Source organism: Gobio gobio (assembly GCF_949357685.1).
Source record: "Gobio gobio genome assembly, chromosome: 2".
In the NCBI taxonomy this organism is placed as follows: Eukaryota; Metazoa; Chordata; class Actinopteri; order Cypriniformes; family Gobionidae; genus Gobio; species Gobio gobio.
This window is the reverse complement of record NC_137098.1, coordinates 56,453,619-56,472,503: the sequence shown is the minus strand read 5'-3', so window position 1 is coordinate 56,472,503 and position 18,885 is coordinate 56,453,619. Positions and strand designations below refer to the sequence as shown.

Here is an 18,885-nt window from a genome sequence, read left to right as displayed (position 1 = left end):
GTAACCGAGGCCAGCAAGTAGTTGCTGTGCGAGTAAACCTCACTACTCTGATCTCAAGAGATGCTCTAGCGACTGACGCTAGAGTTTGCAGCCTTTAGCCTCCTTGTTAGAGCGCCCGGCTCTCATGCCAGCGGACCGGGGTTCGAGTTCCGCTTGGAGCGGGTGGTTTGAACAGGGTGGGTTACATATGCTATTTAGTTTTCAAACATTTCAGAAATAAAAAAGCAATTTTTTTGCATTTTAATGCAATTGTTTTGTGTGTAAAACATATAATGAGACTAGAATTTTTTTTTGTGCTTTTTTAAAGAACAATTTTTTTTTTTTTTGCTTCATTTGTTTCTTTGAAATGTAAGGTCAAGTGAAATACATGGCCATATTTTGGCCGTATTGCTTTTTTAAAGAACAATTTATTTTTTTTTGCTTCATTTGTTTCTTTGAAATGTAAGGTCAAGTGAAATACATGGCCATATTTTGGCCGTATTGTGATTGTGCATATACACATTTCACATACTGTGCGCAGCATAGACATGGCATACTGCAAATATGAAATTATTATGGCAGAATGGCATTAGCCAGAACATGATAACATAGCCAGTTTCTGATGTTTGCAAACAACAAGCCAGTGTTGTCCATAGTATTGACCACGACAAAAACCACAGCTGGTGTGAGAATCAAAAGTAACACCTCTGAAACTAGACATACAAATAAACACTCCTGAATAAATTACAAATGAGCATGGGTTATGAAATATGCCTAAAAATTTAAAGTGTGTATATCAATTAAACAGTTCTGTAATGTAGTGTTACCATGCCCACTTATTATAAGCATTTTTAGGTTTGTTGTTTGGTGTTGGCTCATGAAGCGATCATGTTTGGAGTTATTATTTAGTTAATTATTTTCAATGTAAAGCATTTAGATTTATCTTGGTATATAATGGGCTTGTTCATGTTTGCATTTTCTTTTTTAGCAAGATGGACACATGAATGAGTCATGGCTCATACCTGTGATTTTATGGCACTGCACATTTACAGAAGAGAGACATCATTGATGCCTATTTAAATTTCTGTCATGACAACTCTGAGTGTTTGTCATGGTAATGGATTTGACAATGTTAACATGTTTGGTCTTGGCGAAATAGATCTGCTACGCTGCTGCTGCTGCTGCTGCTGTTATTGCTGCTGCTGTTATTGCTGCTGCAGAGCAAGTACGGGACTTTCTACAGCCAACACATACACAACACACTGCTGCGAGCAAGTAAGATATGCTGCTTCTGTACAAAATAGCATACATTAATTACCCGTAGCAGATCTATACAGGTGGAGCTGGGGAAGGTGGAGGGTTTCTGAAAGTGTGCTGCACTGCTACAGCAAATGCTGACCAAGTATTTGAAGGTGGCTACTGATACAGCAGGAACCAGTCAGCTGTGCAATCAGAGTGCAAGCAGATTGAGTTAAGGACCTATCAGCCTGCACCATCTAGTGTTTCATGACAGAACTTTGGATATGTCATTAACAACTAGCTTTTCAGTTCGGTACCGTACAAACTGGATAGCATTTTTGTAAATGCAGTTGTCACGACCTGAATTTTTCTTTTTTCAATACCTTGGCATTAAATTACTGATTTTTTTTTGCAGTATTCAGTATTCCATTCTGAACACAGACCCTTTAGTTCTACTCTGCAGCTTGTATAACTCTGAGTAGCACAAGAACTAATGTTTTCCACTCATTACCAAGACATTAACAGCAATAGTTAATCTCAGCAGGAGGCACCTACTTGATGGCTTTATTTTCTCCTCGGCCTCTCCCCGACACAGACACCGAGTCTGGGGTCCCCGCTGTCTCCACCCCCGGCTTATTCCTCATCCCCTTTAGAGAGAAAGAAAGAGACAGAAATGTAAGAGAAAAACAAAAAATGGATGGGAAATAGAAGATTGCCCGATATAATTTGGTCAGGTGGCATATTTCATATTTCAGCAAATTCTGTGCAATTGTTGCAAGTTACACGGTTTAATTAATCAGTAAAGCATGACAGATGCACTGATAGAGCTAATGCACACCAACAACAGCCAAAGAGAGGTTTCGCGCAGATATTAATGACAAGTCTGAGACCCTCCGGGTGTTTACACACCAGAGTGGCTGTTTGATAGAAAACTGTTGGAAGGCATAAGACGAGCTTTCAAGATGTTGAAAGAGCCGGTCAGTTTGCAATCAGTTGGGAAATCAGTGAATTGGATTGGCAAAGGAACAAGCGGAAGTCTACATCGGAGTTTGTTGCAAAAGTTAACATTTTTGTGAACATTTTTTGGTAATACAATGACATGTACAATAACAATTGCTGAAAAATGACATTGCAATAACCAGAAATCAATTCAAGTCAAAGTGATAGTTTCCTCTACTATATTACAATGGTAGAACTTTTGTTAAAGGATTAGTTCACTTCAAAATGAAAATTTCCTGATATTTTACTCACCCCCATCTCATACAAGATATTCAAAATCGTCCGACATCGTTGTTTTACTTTTGCTAAAGGATGTTTGTGTTAGTCTTCGCATGTGCGCTTTGTGCCTACGTCTAGTGTGACCTTTCCGACGTGATTGTGTAATCCGTGACGCGCCGGGCCGCAGTGCAAGATGAGCAATTTAGGCTAAAAAGTATATACATTTTTCTTTTTCTTTGAAAATGACCAGTCGTTTTGCAAGATAAGACCCTATTCCTCATCTAGGATAGTGCAGAGTCCTCTGAAGCCCTTTGAAATTGCATTGATTGGGACCGTCAACCCATTGGTGGCCATTGAAGTCCATAATGTGGAGAAAAATCCTGGAATGTTTTCCTCAAAAAACTATTTCTTTTCAAGTAAAAAAAAAAAACATGAACATCTTGGATGAGATAGGGGTGAGTAAATTATCAGGATATTTTCATTTTGAAGTGAACTAATCCTTTAAGTGTGTCAGAGGTTCTGGGTTCTAATCCGTCCTTGTATAGGCATTTTTTTCTCTCATTAAAACCAAAGGTGTTCATCAGTGATTGTGATTCTGTATCAAGAACAGGGACACGTTTGTGAGCATTTTGTTTTGTGATTTCACTGAAACTAAAAGAGAGTCTCCACAACGGCGTTAAGCGACAGATTGAAGTGAAGTGCACAAGCGCCAAGAGAACTGATAACAGCGGCAACGAGCACTCAGTAAGTATGATTTCAAAAACAACAGCGATAGATTGCCTCTTATTTAACACAAACGAACAAATTGCTAATCAAATTGAGATGTTTCTTTCTATTAGGTACATCCGTGCCACAAGATGTTTCAAAAAGTGGTAGGGACAATATCATGTCCCATATATAGGTGTGTATATAGGTAAAGTTGTTAAATACAGATAGAGACTCAAATACAAACAAGCAAAAGTGGCCAAAGAGTGTGTAAACACAAGGGTGGGAAATTAACAGGCACCTGGGGCAAAAATACCACTAAAATGAACAAAAATCCCACCCAAATTCAAGATAAGAGGGAAAAAAATGCACAATGCGTTTCCCCAAACACAAAAGTGTTTTTAATTTATTTTTGCATTTGACAACAAGGATACATTTAATAAGATAAATGGTAAAACAAAAAGCCCCATGGAAATCAATTCCAGGCATGGAGCAAATATTGCCCTTAACAGAAAAGTTAATTTCTGACCCTGGTAAACAACACACATTCAGACAAATCCGCACATGCATACTTAACCCTCAAAAGCTTCATTTCAATGGGCATTCAAGCCAAAGGACTACAGTTTAGCTTGAGAAAACACTCATATGCATCAATAATACACCATATGCAAACATTTGTGCTATTGGCAGACAACTGAGACAACTCTACTGATCGATGCAAGCAATTACATAAAGGCTAATTACATCATTTCCTGTCTGTCAAAGATGCACTCCTCCCCACCATCTTTTGATTGGCCAATCCATCTCAAAGTGATTCTGCAGGTGGAGTATTCATTACAAAGTCCTCTGAAAGCCATCAGCCGCCAGCAGTTGTGTAAGAGATGATAAATGATCCGAACGGGAGGAAGAAAGAGCAGCATCTTGGCCCGGGCACAGCAATAGCCTGCCAGTTTCGAGCATTTAAATTACGGCGCCTGCCAACATGCAATCGCTCCTCTGCCATGATCTGTCTGCCGAAGTAATGAATAGTAACAAAAGAAAGGAAGCGAACAAGTGTGTTCATACACAGGTACAAACATCTTGTGACTTGTGACTTGTGACACAAGCACACTCATTTACATCAGTGAGTTGGAACTGGAAATTGTGCCACGCCCCACAGGATGTGGAATTACTGTAGAATTTGAATCGGAATGACAGGAACAGGAATTCAGTCAAAGAAACCCAGCAGCCAGTCACAGAAGAGAGGTTTTGCAACAAAACAAACAACTGCATCATTCATTTTGACTAATTATGCCTATTTTTCCAGATATGTAAAATGCAGATTTTCTTAAACGTTAAATAAATAGTTTATTTGTTTATTAAGTATAACGCCATTTTAGCATCAGGCCTATTTACATAACCGTTAAATAAGCACCACGGATAAATGTTTACAGAGGTGTTGTGTTAGCACTATTATATTTTTATAAACATTTTAAAATAGTTTTTTTGTTTTTATATGTTCTGTTACATTTTAACTACATTTTAACAAATTTAACTACTATAGACTATATTATATATTGAACAACTTAGAGCATGATCTTCTTCTTAAAACCTCATAAAGTTGATCAAAGTAATGAAATATAGAGTATTATATGAATATTTGAAATGCAAATGTTATGTCTCTTGACATACCCCATTTGGTGTGTCTGATAACATGTTTATGTTAATTTACAGAGAAAAATTCAATGTTTTACTGTCACGGTTTTGGGTTTTGAATGTCTTCATGTCTTTGTATTCATGCTCCTTGTCCTGTTCCTGGTTTTGTCATGTGTTCCTGTTTGTCATGTGACTTCCTTGTCCTTATGTGTTATGTTCATATTGGTTGTTTTTATCATGTGTTCATCAGTTCTGTTTTGTTATTGGTTAATTTTTTGATTGTTCACAAGTGATCCTTGTTAGTCATTAGTCTCTGTAGTCTTCTGTGTATTGCGTCATTTTTTATTTATTTTTTTGCACCAAAGGGAAGTTAGATTGTAAACCTGAGATCTGATTCACACTCTGGAGTAGATGGTGGTGGTAATGCACCAAAAGCTGGATGCTAACTGCCGTTAAAAAAGAAGAAGAAGTGTGTTTTGCCTCCAGTGGATCCCTGCCGTTACAATTACCAAGAACTAGACTTACAGCAGTTCTCTGACCTTTTTTAACATTATACATTTTTTATTCTACATCCTTAAAGGGGTGGTTGATCAGCTTTTTTCGACGTTTTGATTGTGTTTATGGGGTGCACTGTAACATGGGTTCATGCTTCGTTTGAAAAAAAAAAAAGGCATTTACACATATTTTACCTTTATTCTACACCACTGTGTCCCTTCTTGTAAAAACGGCCAGATAGCTTCCTGGTTCTATGAAGCCCCTCCCTCAGAAATAAGCAATGGCCCCGTAAGTTGTGATTCGCTAACCGCCAAATGCACATTGTCCGGAAACGTCACGCCCCAAACCCCTACAGGTGGTTGCAGATGCTCAGGTGTACTGTAATAAACAACGGCGTTCATATTGCCTTATCAATTTGAGCCCAAATCAGACCTATAATATTAGTGAAGAGGGTTGATCAGAACCTGTGCAAGAACAGCTGTTACAGGACATTTCAGAATGGTATGTTTTTTAGTTGTCTCATACTTTGTCTTTGTCCATGAGATGTGTAACATACACCAGTCCTGCTTTTGAAAGACCTTTTGAAAAGTTAAAAGTTGATACAGTACTGGAAACTGATTTGTATGTAGTTCAACTGATGTAAGGTCAATTAACATACAATTAAAATTAATGAATAACTGGTCTATTGCATATTACCCTGCTCATTAGCACCGGGTCAACTTCACATCCAGCTACACTGTTTTAAAGATTTAAACAAATATTGTGCCGAAAGAGAATGTAAAATGAATCAAAAGACGGCTGTAGAGTTGAATGTTGCTTGTTAGATTGAACAATATAACCCCAATGAGATCTTAAAATGACTTAAAAAAAAAAAAGTAAAATCTTTGTTGAATAAATTAGGGTATTTTATCATTTTAGAGATTCTCAGGTTAATGTATTTTTTAGAACAACTTATCAATAAATTATATTCTGTTTTGGTCCATAAAAAATTGTAAGCACAACCGATAATAAGTCATATCATAAAGACACATTTGATTATGTTGAGATCTCTGGCAGGTATGCAGTATGTGTGGGAAAGAAGTGAGGGGAAAGAAAAAAGGGAAACAGCAAGGGCAGAGTAAGAAGTAGGTTTTCAAACAGAATTTACAATCACAAAATGAAGGTGAATAAGGAAGGAGAAATATGACATCATCGGTTAAGAAGGAGGCTGTAAGAGAAAGACAGAGGAGGGAAAAAGATTTTTCACAGATGGTCTCTTGGTGGTAGTCTCACAACAGATCCAGCTCAATCCTCACACTGTCTGTCACATGTTAAGAGCACACAGAGCTTCATAGCTCAAACTCTCCTTCACCTCATCTGCATTTCCCTCCTTCATCGCACAATTTTTTGCAGAAAAAAATATTCTCCTCAGACATGTTAGAAAGAAAGTGTTTGACAAAGAAAGTAGGAAAGAATACAAAATAATGGATGGATGGATGGATGGATGAAAAATAAAGGATGGATGGAAAATAATGGATGTATACAAAATAATGGATGGATGGATTAATGGATCACTACAAAATAATGGATGGATGGATGGTGGATACAAAAAAAAGGATGGATGGATGGAAAATAATGGATGGACACAAAATAATGCATGGATGGATGGATGGATGGATACAAAATAATGGATGGATGGATGGTGGATACAAAATAAAGGATGGAAAATAATGGATGGATGGATACAAAATAATAGATGTATACAAAATAATGGATGGATGGATACAAAATAATGGATGGATGGATGGATGGATGGATACAAAATTGGAAGAATGGATGGATGCAAAATAATGGATGGTGGATAGATGGATGGATGGATGGATGGATGGATGGTGGATACAAAATAAAGGATGAATGGATGGAAAATAATGGATGGATGGATTCAAAATAATGGATGGATGGATGGATACAAAATAAAGGATGGATGGATACAAAATAATGGATGGATGATGGATGGATGGATGGATGGATGGATGGATGGATGGATGGATGGAAAATAATAGATGGATGGATGGATGAATGGAAAAAAATGGATGATGGATAATAATGGATGGATGGATGGATGGATGAATGGAAAATAATGGATGGATACAAAATAATGCATGGATGGATGGATGGAATATAATGGATGGATGGATAATAATGGATGGATGGATGAATGGAAAATAATGGATGGATGGATGGATGGATGGATACAAAATAATGGATGATGGATGGATACAAAATAAAGGTTGGATGGATGGATGGATGGATACAAAATAATGGATGGGTACAAAATAAAGGTTGGATGGATGGATGGATGGATACAAAATAATGGATGGGTACAAAATAAAGGTTGGATGGATGGATGGATACAAAATAATGGATGGATGATAGATAAAAAAATAGTGGATGGATGGATGATAAATAGTGTATGTATGTATGTATGTATGGATGATAGATACAAAATAATGGATGGATGGATGGATGGATGGATGGAGGGATGGAGGGATGGATACAAAATGATAGATGGATACAAAATAATGGATGGATGATGGATGGAAACAAAATAAAGGTTGGATGGATGGATACAAAATAATGGATGGATGGATACAAAATAATGGATGGATGGATGGATACAAGATAATGGATGGATGGATACAAAATAATGGATGGAAGGGTGGATGAATACAAAATAATGGATGGATGGATTGATGGATGGATGGATGGATGGATACAAAATAATGGATGGATGGATGGATGGATGGATGGATGGATGGATGGAAAATGATGGATGGATACAAAATAAAGGTTGGATGGATGGATGGATAGATGGATACAAAATGATGGATGGATGGATGGATACAAAATGATGGATGGATGATAGATAAAAAATAGTGGATGAATGGATGGATGGATGAAAAATAGTGGATGTATGTATTTATGGATGATAGATACAAAATAATGAATGGATGGATGGACGGATACAAAATGATGGATGGATGGATGGATGGATGAATGGAGGAAAGGAGGACTGTATGATTGTACAGCATTTGATATGGAGTAAAAATCTCCTCTTTTCATTCTTATATGACACGAACATTTAAACACGCGGATCTCTCGAGTTCTTTCAAGCAGAGCATCAACATCTCCAGATTCCCATTGTTCACAGAGTCAGAACTGGATCAGACAGGGAGAAACTCTGTAGTCTTGACCTGAAACCGCTCAGCACTGTCAAAACTATTTGGGAAGAGAAGGAGAAAGCACGCAGTCTGTCGGTGCAGAGCGGAGCGTGGGGTGTTGTGGGCAAAAAAACATATGAATCATTAGTGAACCCTGCGGCATGGCAGTATGAGGTATGAGAAATATAAAGGCCAGGGAGACTCTCGCTGTGCGGCCTTACATAACGCATCCCGGCTTATTCACTCATTAAGGATCGGTTGTTCTTCTGCTATTGATCAAAAGACTGACCACAGCCGCTAATACTCATTCTGTGCACTGGTCAAAGTCTGTTTGAAAAGGGCTTTGGATCATAAGAACTCATGGCTGATGTTAGAAAAGGTGAACCTCATGAAAGAAAACACAATTAAACCCATTTGAGAACAATTACGTTTTTTTTTGCATTGTGGCATTATTTTGACAATTAAGCACAGTTAACCCCCAAATTCTCATTACTGTCATGCAAGAAAGAAAAGAACAATACATATTGAAGATGTAGAATTTATGCCTTTAAAAAAACATTAATAAATGTAATTAAAAAACACATTAGACCACACATTACGATAATGAGAGTTTATGTAAAAAATGCACTTGTCATGAAAATAATGTCTCTATGGAGAAAAAAAATGCTTAATGGTCCTAAAACAAACTTCTTTTTCTTTAAGCAAAATATAATTGGGTGTTTCAAAAGCTTCTCTCAACGCTGCGCTATGCGCTTTGGGAAAACATCTTTTCAAAGTTTAAAGGAACTTGGCCTTCCATGGCTTATGATGACGTCATTGGAATGCACTCGTGAGAGGCTATTGTTGGATTTCAAATTTAAGAAAGTACATTGCATTTAACATTTTAGGTAAAAATTATGATATCAGATGAATTTAGTCTACTATGCAAATCTTCCAGACATGTTTTACTGATTTCAGAGGCTCTAGCAAGAGTCTCCTTTCCTGCCAGACCTGTTTTCTCTATTGTGTTTTAAATGAGTCAGATCACTGAGAGTCCACCTTTCAGGAGCCCAGACGTTGCCCCTTTTGTCTTTAATGGCTCTGGGATGGCTCTTGGAATTGGAGTTCCTGGCCAGTATCAGCATGCGAATAGTTATGCTGATTCAATGGGACTGGTAGGGATTTCATAGTAGGGTGTGTCCTTTTTACCTATACAACATTTGCATTGTATTGTTCAGAGTGTCTCCTCCTCTGCTGTATAACCCATCCCCCTGAAATGCAGATAAATTGCATTATTTTGTACTGTTAAATCAGACTGTTTTCGGACGACCTGCAGCACAGAGAGTTCTCCTTAAAAGAATCACTTCTGTTTTGATCCCGACGTCTCCTGGTCCCTACTTCAAGAAACAACAGAAGTTCACAACACTATAAATAGACGTGAAACAGGTGCGCCTTTAGGTTTCTTTGTCTTCAGAGACCACATTGTATGTGTATGTGTGTACTTGTCTACCTATCTAACAGGGGACCTTGGTGTCGTAACACACTCACTAACAGGGGACCTCTGAGCCAAGAGGGGACATTTTTCAGGTCCCCTGTTGGTCATGCTTTAAATCATGTTAAAATCAAGTAAAAACACTAAAAAAACGCTCCGGTGATTTTTTTTACTTTTGACCAAGTGGGGACCTACAAGTGTGTGTGTTTAAATCATGTGAAAATTAAGTAAAAACACTCTGGTAATTTTTTTAAAACTTATGACCAAGTGGGGACCTAAGTGTGTGTGTGTGTTTAAGGTCATACTCAGCAGCTCCCCTGTAGGCTGGAGCAGGAACTGTAAGGGCTCTTAAACACACGTCGTTCACACACTCCTCTATTGTTTGAATGGCCTGCTGTCCCAGAGAGACTCTGCTGTTTAACAGGCTGCTTACTAAAGGAACAAGCATTACATCTCTTTACTAGATACCCTGACTAGTTTCAAACTTTGCATTACATTACAATTAAATTCTACACAGAATCCAAGAAAAAAGGATTTAAAAATCTAAACAACCAGAATGTAATTAGAAGTTTTGTTTTTGTATTTTTTATTTTAACATATTTTAATGACAGTAGCCTATATTCATTGAATATTATTGTATTTATCAAAATAAACAGAAAATAGTACAAACTTTACTATTCTTTTAAACAAGTGTTAAGACATTATTAAAAAAAAAACATTTTAGCTCAAGTATTTGTATAAATAATGTGTGACTTTTGCCCCATGTAAAATGGGGTGTAAAAGGCCCACCTTACCACCTTATACATTTATGAGTTTTTTAAACAAACCACTTTTGATTTATTTATGATTTACACAATGGCTCGGTTACCCTGTTAGATAGTAAATCACGACACGAGTGTGTTTAATTTGTCATTTCTTGCCATAAACACACTGTGGAGATTTAGAGTTTTTATAGCAATAACTGAGTTTTAAGAGTTAAATCAAGCAGAAATATTTCTATAATGTATAAATTGCAGATCATCTTTGAATAATGATTATGTTAAACACAATGACTCGGTCCCCTGTTAGATAGTAAATCACGACACCAGTGTGTTTAATTTGTCATTTCTTGCCATAAACACACTGTGGAGATTTAGAGTTTTTATAGCAATAACTGAGTTTTAAGAGTTAAATCAAGCAGAAATATTTCTATAATGTATTAATTGCAGATCATCTTTGAATAATGATTATGTTAAACACAATGACTCTGTCCCCTGTTAGATAGTAAATCACGACACCAGTGTGTTTGCGTTGTCATTTCTTGCCATAAACACACTGTGGAGATTTAGAGTTTTTATAGCAATAACTGAGTTTTAAGAGTTAAATCAAGCAGAAATAGTTATCTTATGTATTAATTGCAGATCCTCTTTGAATAATGATTATGTTAAACACAATGACTCGGTCCCCTGTTAGATAGTAAATCACGACACCAGTGTGTTTGCGTTGTCATTTCTTGCCATAAACACACTGTGGAGATTAAGAGTTTTTATAGCAATAACTGAGTTTTAAGAGTTAAATCAAGCAGAAATAGTTCTCTAATGTATTAATTGCAGATCATCTTTGAATAATGATTATGTTAAACACAATGACTCGGTCCCCTGTTAGATAGTAAATCACGACACCAGTGTGTTTAATTTGTCATTTCTTGCCATAAACACACTGTGGAGATTTAGAGTTTTTATAGCAATAACTGAGTTTTAAGAGTTAAATCAAGCAGAAATAGTTCTCTTATGTATTAATTGCAGATCATCTTTGAATAATGATTATGTTAAACACAATGACTCGGTCCCCTGTTAGATAGTAAATCACGACACCAGTGTGTTTGCGTTGTCATTTCTTGCCATAAACACACTGTGGAGATTTAGAGTTTTTATAGCAATAACTGAGTTTTAAGAGTTAAATCAAGCAGAAATAGTTCTCTTATGTATTAATTGCAGATCATCTTTGAATAATGATTATGTTAAACACAATGACTCGGTCCCCTGTTAGATAGTAAATCACGACACCAGTGTGTTTAATTTGTCATTTCTTCATCTCAAACACACTGTAGAGATTTAGAGTTTTTATAGCAATAACTGAGTTTTAAGAGTTAAATCAAGCAGAAATAGTTCTCTTATGTATTAATTGCAGATCATCTTTGAATAATGATTATGTTAAACACAATGACTCGGTCCCCTGTTAGATAGTAAATCACGACACCAGTGTGTTTAATTTGTCATTTCTTCATCTCAAACACACTGTAGATATTCACTGTATATATTGAGATAACTCAATTTTATGGTGACTTGCATTAAAATGTTTATCCGTCTCAATTAAATTATGTGAACTGAATGACTTTTAACATTGACACTTTAGTTATTTAACCAACTGATGATTTTCAAGTCAGCAATCAACACACAACTGAGTTTTGACCTCCAAAATCATATTATAGTGTATTTTTATGGTAAGTGGTATTGGTGTTGGTGTTTTATGTTTTAAATCAAGCAGAAATCACTCTTTAAGGAAACAATTGCAGGTCACACTTTATACAGTGAACATGATTTCCTTAAATTGACTTAAGTCCCCTGTTGGATGGTAAAACACGACACCTGTTTGATTGCTTTGCCATTTCTTGCCATCACAAACACACTGTAGAGATTTTGAAGGTCAGAACTAAATTTTTTGGTGACTTGCATGAAAATCTTCATCCATCTCAATTAAATTATGTGAACTGAATGTCTTTTAACATTGACACTTTATTCGAAGATTTTCAACTCAACAATCAACACACAACTGAGTTTTGACCTCCAAAATCATTATACAGTGTATATTAAATTTAAATAAAAAATAAACATTTCCTTACAAAACAGTTTGACTCAAGTTTGACTCTCTACTGCTTATTCATTATTGTTTATGTTACATGGTCCATGTTTACATTACAGTATAAAATTTTTCCTAAGTTTTCCCCTTTTATATAGATGGTAATGACTAAATATCCTCCCACACCGAAATTTTCACACGTTAAAAAAAAGATCAAGCACGTTTACACACAGCCTCTGAAACTTTCCTTCCTTCATCATAAAAAAAAATCTGATCAGGTTCAGTTTTCTGCATTTTTCGCATCCATAGCAAGCATTTAAAGAGGGGTTTCAAATTTCTGTGTTATTCATTTTTGTGTTAAAATTTTGAACATAAGTTGAACAGTTTAAAAAAGAAAGTGTGAACCTTCAAATTAGCCATTATAGTTCATAAAGTTTTGCTGGTGTTTGTATCTAATTGAGAAAACAATGAATGTAAATTGAAAGATGTCGTCATTGAACGCATTTTGTGCCAAAGCAAATAAATGATCCACAGTTTAGCCACATAGGCTGATGTGATCCCTGAGTGAAGAGTTTTGAAAAAGTGATGAGTATTCAGAAATGTGTCCTAGCAGATGTTTAAAAAACCCTGTAATATCACTATTAGTAAGGGATCACTGTATAATATCAGTCTTTAAATGTGAGATATTTAAAGTGAACCTAAAGTATACTTGCAATAGTGTGATTTTAGCACAATTAAATATACTTAATGGATGTTTCGCAAAAGCGTTGTTTAGTGATATTGCGTCCTTGTGTTTCTGCTGTACGTCATCAGCAACTGTCTAAGTTCAATTACAATACTCAAGAACACATGTACAGAGGATGCACAAAAGTACCCGGATGTTATAAGATATATGAGTATAAATAACTCCATACAGATCTATTGTTTTACAAAAATAATCTATTGTTTACAAAAGGAGAAAACGTGTGTACTTTAATGAAAACTTGGACCATGTGACATAAACTGAAGTTAACAGCAAAAAAATATACTATAATGCTGACTGTTGTTAGTGTTCCCTTTCGTTCAGTCACTACGACGTACGTTAGTGACTAACGAATGGGGGTTTCGCTTAGAAGCCAATCATCTTCATCGTATTCAACAGCGCCCAATGGCAGTGCCAATGCCATGGGCATGCGGAATTTGCATGCGTAACTCCGCCCCACCTCGTGGGTATATAAGGAAGTACGCTGCGAACATCGCATTATGTTTCTGCTTTGGAGCCAAGAGGATCTCTTCACTCCTACAAGCCTGATCTGAGTCATCGACAGCTTTCGAGACGAGCAGCTTTCCAGAGGCGTTGGTGTTACGGCGCGTTCCAGTGATCATCATACTGCCTGCCTGCTGATCTGCGCAGTGGTCCGCTAGACAGCTGGTGTGTGGTCCCTGGGCGCTTCGGCGTTCTCTGCGAGGCTTTCCTCTCATAAAAGAGCTTACACGTGACGCGTCCTTTTCAGGATGTCTCGTCCGTGTACTTCTGGGTGTGGTCGGTTGCTTTCCTCCTCTGATGGGCACGAACACTGTCTGGTGTGTTTGGGCTTTCAGCATGCTCAGACAGCGTTCGCGGATGAGTCATGTTCTCACTGCGGGAACATGACCATCGCAATGTTGCGGTCAAGACTCCATGACCTTCGTACTGAAGTGAGAGTCCCCTCTACCACACCCCGATCTACTGAGTCCCAGAGGCCCAGTACTTCGGCTGGTGGTCAGGGTGACTTGACGGTTACGGTGTGGAACAAAGCCCCGACGCTCATGCCTCGGGCCACACCCCCGTCTTGCACATTGCAACCCGCGAGTGTTCAGATGCAGATCGCGGGGCCGGCTCCGGCCCCCCCGCGCATCTCATTTGGCGCTCCGGAGGAGGATGCGATGTCGATCACCGCATCACAAGGTGGGCTCGAGTCCTCTGGAGATGATGACTCGGCTGTGCTGCCGCTCTCGGGCGTGCCAGCATTGCCCGAGTCAGATCCAGAGCTGACAGCCATGTTGTCTCGGGCAGCCGCGAGTTTAGGGATCGAGTGGAACCCTCCACCTTGTCCCGAACGCTCAAGGCTCGATGATTGGTTTTTGGGGGCTCGCGCTGACACCCGTCAGTCCTTGCCCTCAATACCTTTCTTTCCCGAGCTGCATGAGGAACTCACGCGGTCCTGGAAGTCCCCGTTGTCTTCCCGTGACCGTTCACTGACTTCCTCCGCCTTCTCCGTCCTCGATGGGGCGGCAGCTAAAGGGTACACTGGGGTCCCTCCAGTTGAACGTTCTGTTGCGATGCAACTGTGTCCTCAGAGCGCTTCAACCTGGCGTGGTGATCCTAAGCACCCCTCCAAAGCCTGTCGATTCACATCAACCTTGGTGTCGAAATCGCACAGAGCCGCGGGGCAGGCTGCCGCTTCGCTGCATGCCATGGCGATCCTCCAGGTCTACCAGGCCAGGATCCTCAAGGACATGCACGAGGGTGGAGTTGATCCGGGGCTCTTAAATGAGCTGCGTGCCGCCACCGACCTCGCTCTCCGGGCGACGAAGGTGACCGCACGCTCCCTGGGTCAAGTGATGTCCACAAATGTGGTCCAGGAGCGTCACCTGTGGCTGAACCTGGCCGATATGCGGGACACCGAGCGAACCCGGTTCCTCGATGCCCCCATATCCCAGGCCGGCCTCTTCGGCGGGGCGGTTGAGGACTTTGCCCAACAGTTCTCAATCGCCCAGAAGCAGACTGAGGCAATCAAACACGTACTGCCCCGGCGGCCAGCTGCTGCCTCCACCCAGCCGCCGGCACAGTCGCCTCAGTCTGCTCCACGCCGAGGACGCCCTCCTATGGCTCCCGCCCCTCCCACCCGGTCCAAGCAGCAGCCTTCACCCGGGCCGGGTCGCGGAGGAAGCCGTAGGAAGGCGTCCAAGTCCCCTCAGGCCGCCCCGCGCCCCGCTAAACGCCAGGCCAAGCGGCGCTCCTGAGACGGACGGCTCAGGGATGGGAAATTCTTTCAAGGAGATGGTAGCAGGACCACTCCTTCCCCCGGTGGAGGGCCGGGGGAGAATCCTTTGTTCAGCTGCTGGCCCCCGGGTCAGCAGCACCCTATGTTGGTCAAAGAAAGAATTAACACTCCCATCCCTGAGCCCACAGAGTCCGGTGATGACGGTGCGCGCCACCCACGGGTCCCGCCACTCGCATCCCACTCTGTCGCCAGCCTCCTGGCAGAGCAGACCCCAGTGGAACGCTGGTCCTTCCCTGGTCTCCTCTGTCAGGACGCAGCTGTCAACCGTGCCCCCGCACCGGGACGCCCCACAGCCTCCCATGTCCGGGCCGGTGACGCTGCATCGCTGCAAGCCCACACCGGGTACGTCTGTACACCGTATGACCCCGCTGGTGCAGTTTCTGGATGTCTGGCTTCAGCTTCCAGGGCTGTCCCGCTGGGTCGAGCGGACCGTCAGGCGCGGCTACACGATTCAGTTCGCGCAGGTTCCTCCCTGCTTCCGGGGAGTCCGTTCCACCATGATCGGGGCCAACGCCCCCGTCATGCGAGCGGAGATTGCCACCCTACTGGCGAAGGGTGCGATCGAACCTGTCCCTCCAGCCGAGATGAATTGCGGGTTTTACAGCCCGTACTTCATTGTACCCAAAAAGACCGGTGGGCTACGGCCAATCCTGGACCTGCGCGTCTTGAACCGTTACCTTCACCGGTTTCCGTTCAAGATGTTGACAGCGAAACGCCTTTTCGAATGCGTTCGTCCACACGATTGGTTTGCAGCGATCGACCTGAAGGACGCCTACTTCCATGTCTCCATTTTGCCTCGACACAGACCGTTCCTACGGTTTGCTTTCGAGGGGCGGGCATATCAGTACGCAGTTCTACCATTCGGGCTATCTCTGTCCCCTCGCGTCTTTACGAAGATTGCCGAGGCAGCCCTTGCGCCCCTTCGGCAGCACGGGGTCCGCATCCTGAACTACCTCGATGACTGGCTCATACTGGGTCCCTCTCGAGAGCAGGTTTGCGGACACAGAGATCTGGTGCTCCATCACCTAGCCCGTCTGGGCCTTCGGGTCAACTGGGAGAAGAGCAAACTTTGCCCCGCGCAGAGGATCTCTTTTCTCGGTATGGATATCGACTCGGTCGCCATGTGCGCGCAGCTTTCGAGCGAGCGCGCGCAGTCTCTGCTGACTTCCCTTCGACTACTCGAGGGCAAGAGTGCGGTTCCACTGAAACACTTTCAGAGGCTCCTGGGGCATATGGCATCTGCAGCCGCGGTAACGCCGCTCGGATTGCTTCATATGAGACCGCTTCAGCACTGGCTACGCGATCGAGTCCCGAGATGGGCATGGCGGTCTGGCACGCTCCGGGTCCCAGTGACCCGGGCCTGCTTACAGACACTCACCCCGTGGTCGAACCTCAAGTTTCTACGGACCGGAGTGTCCTTAGAACGAGCTTCCCGGCATGTTGTTGTGACAACAGATGCATCATCCACGGGCTGGGGTGCCATGTGCAATGGACAAGCAGCCGCGGGCTCCTGGACAGGACCCCAGCGCCTTCTGCATGTCAATTGCCTCGAGTTACTGGCTGTACGGTTCGCCCTGCACCGCTTCCGAGCGTTGCTGAAGGGTCAACATGTGCTAGTCAGGACAGACAACACGGCCGTAGTAGCGTACATCAACCACCAGGGCGGTCTACGCTCCCACCGTATGTCTCAACTCGCCCGCCATCTCGTTTTGTGGAGTCAGAAGCGCCTGAGGTCCCTTCGTGCTGTCCACATCCCTGGAGACCTGAACTGTGCAGCCGACGAGCTGTCACGGTTTCAGCCTCTCCCCGGAGAGTGGAGACTCCACCCCCAGACGATCCAGCTGATATGGGAACGGTTCGGCGACGCACAGGTAGATCTGTTTGCCTCCCAGGACTCTTCCCATTGCTCCCTGTATTATTCCCTGACCGAGGGCACCCTCGGCACGGATGCACTGGCGCACAGCTGGCCGTCCGGGCTACGCAAGTATGCGTTTCCCCCAGTGAGCCTTCTTGCACGGGTACTGTGCAAGATCAGGGAGGACAAGGAGCAGGTCGTCTTGGTCGCCCCGCTTTGGCACGGCCAGACCTGGTTCCCAGAACTCTTACTCCTTGCGACAGCCCCTCCCTGGCCTATCCCTCTGAGACCAGACCTCCTGACTCAGAGACGGGGCACCTTTTGGCACCCGCGTCCAGCGTTCTGGAAGCTCCACGTGTGGCTTCTGGACGGGACACGGCAGGTTTGAGTAGCCTTCCACCTGCGGTGGTCGCTACCATCACTTCCGCTAGAGCTGAGTCTACACGACGTCTCTACGCGTTGAAGTGGAACCTCTTCGTCACATGGTGCTCTTCCCGCCAAGAAGACCCCTGGAAATGCCCGATCGGGTCCGTGCTATCGTTTCTCCAGGAGGGGGTGGAGCGAAGGCTGTCTCCCTCCACCCTGAAAGTGTACGTGGCCGCAATATCTGCCTACCACGATCTCCTGGGAGACAAAAAGGTAAGTCAGCACGACCTGATCATCAGGTTCCTGAGGGGGGCGAGGAGACTGAATCCTCCTCGCTCTCCTCTCGTTCCCTCTTGGGACCTCTCAGTAGTCTTAAGTGCTCTGCAGAGGCCTCCCTTTGAGCCTTTGCGGTCGGCCGAGATTAAGTTCTTGTCTATGAAGACGGCTCTGCTGACCGCATTGGCCTCGCTTAAGAGGGTCGGGGACCTGCAAGCATTTTCGGTTGACGAAGCGTGCCTTGAGTTCGGGCCGGCTAACTCTCACGTGATCCTGAGACCCCGGCCCGGATATGTGCCCAAGGTTCCTACCACTCCGTTCCGAGATCAGGTGGTGAACCTGCAAGCGCTGCCTTTGGAGGAGGCAGACCCAGCCTTGGCATTGCTCTGTCCAGTACGCGCTCTCCGCGCCTACGTAGACATGACGCAGTGTTTCAGGACCTCAGACCAGCTCTTTGTCTGTTATGGTGGAGAGCGGAAGGGAAGCGCTCTCTCAAAGCAGAGGCTGTCTCACTGGATAGTGGACACCATTGTTTTGGCATACCAGCAGCAAGGCCGACCATGTCCCCTTGGTGTGAGGGCA

At 42.4% G+C, this 18,885-nt stretch overlaps 1 protein-coding gene across 1 annotated transcript in view; it reads right to left on the bottom strand.

Moving 5' to 3' along the window:
- Nucleotides 1-18,885, bottom strand: part of syt7b (synaptotagmin VIIb) — a 119,346-nt gene that overhangs the window by 79,892 nt on the left and 20,569 nt on the right. The window contains exon 2 of the mRNA XM_079841337.1: nt 1,774-1,865. Coding sequence (XP_079697463.1) covers nt 1,774-1,862 — 89 coding nt within the window. The 5' untranslated portion in view covers nt 1,863-1,865. The remainder of the gene's footprint in view (nt 1-1,773; nt 1,866-18,885) is intronic.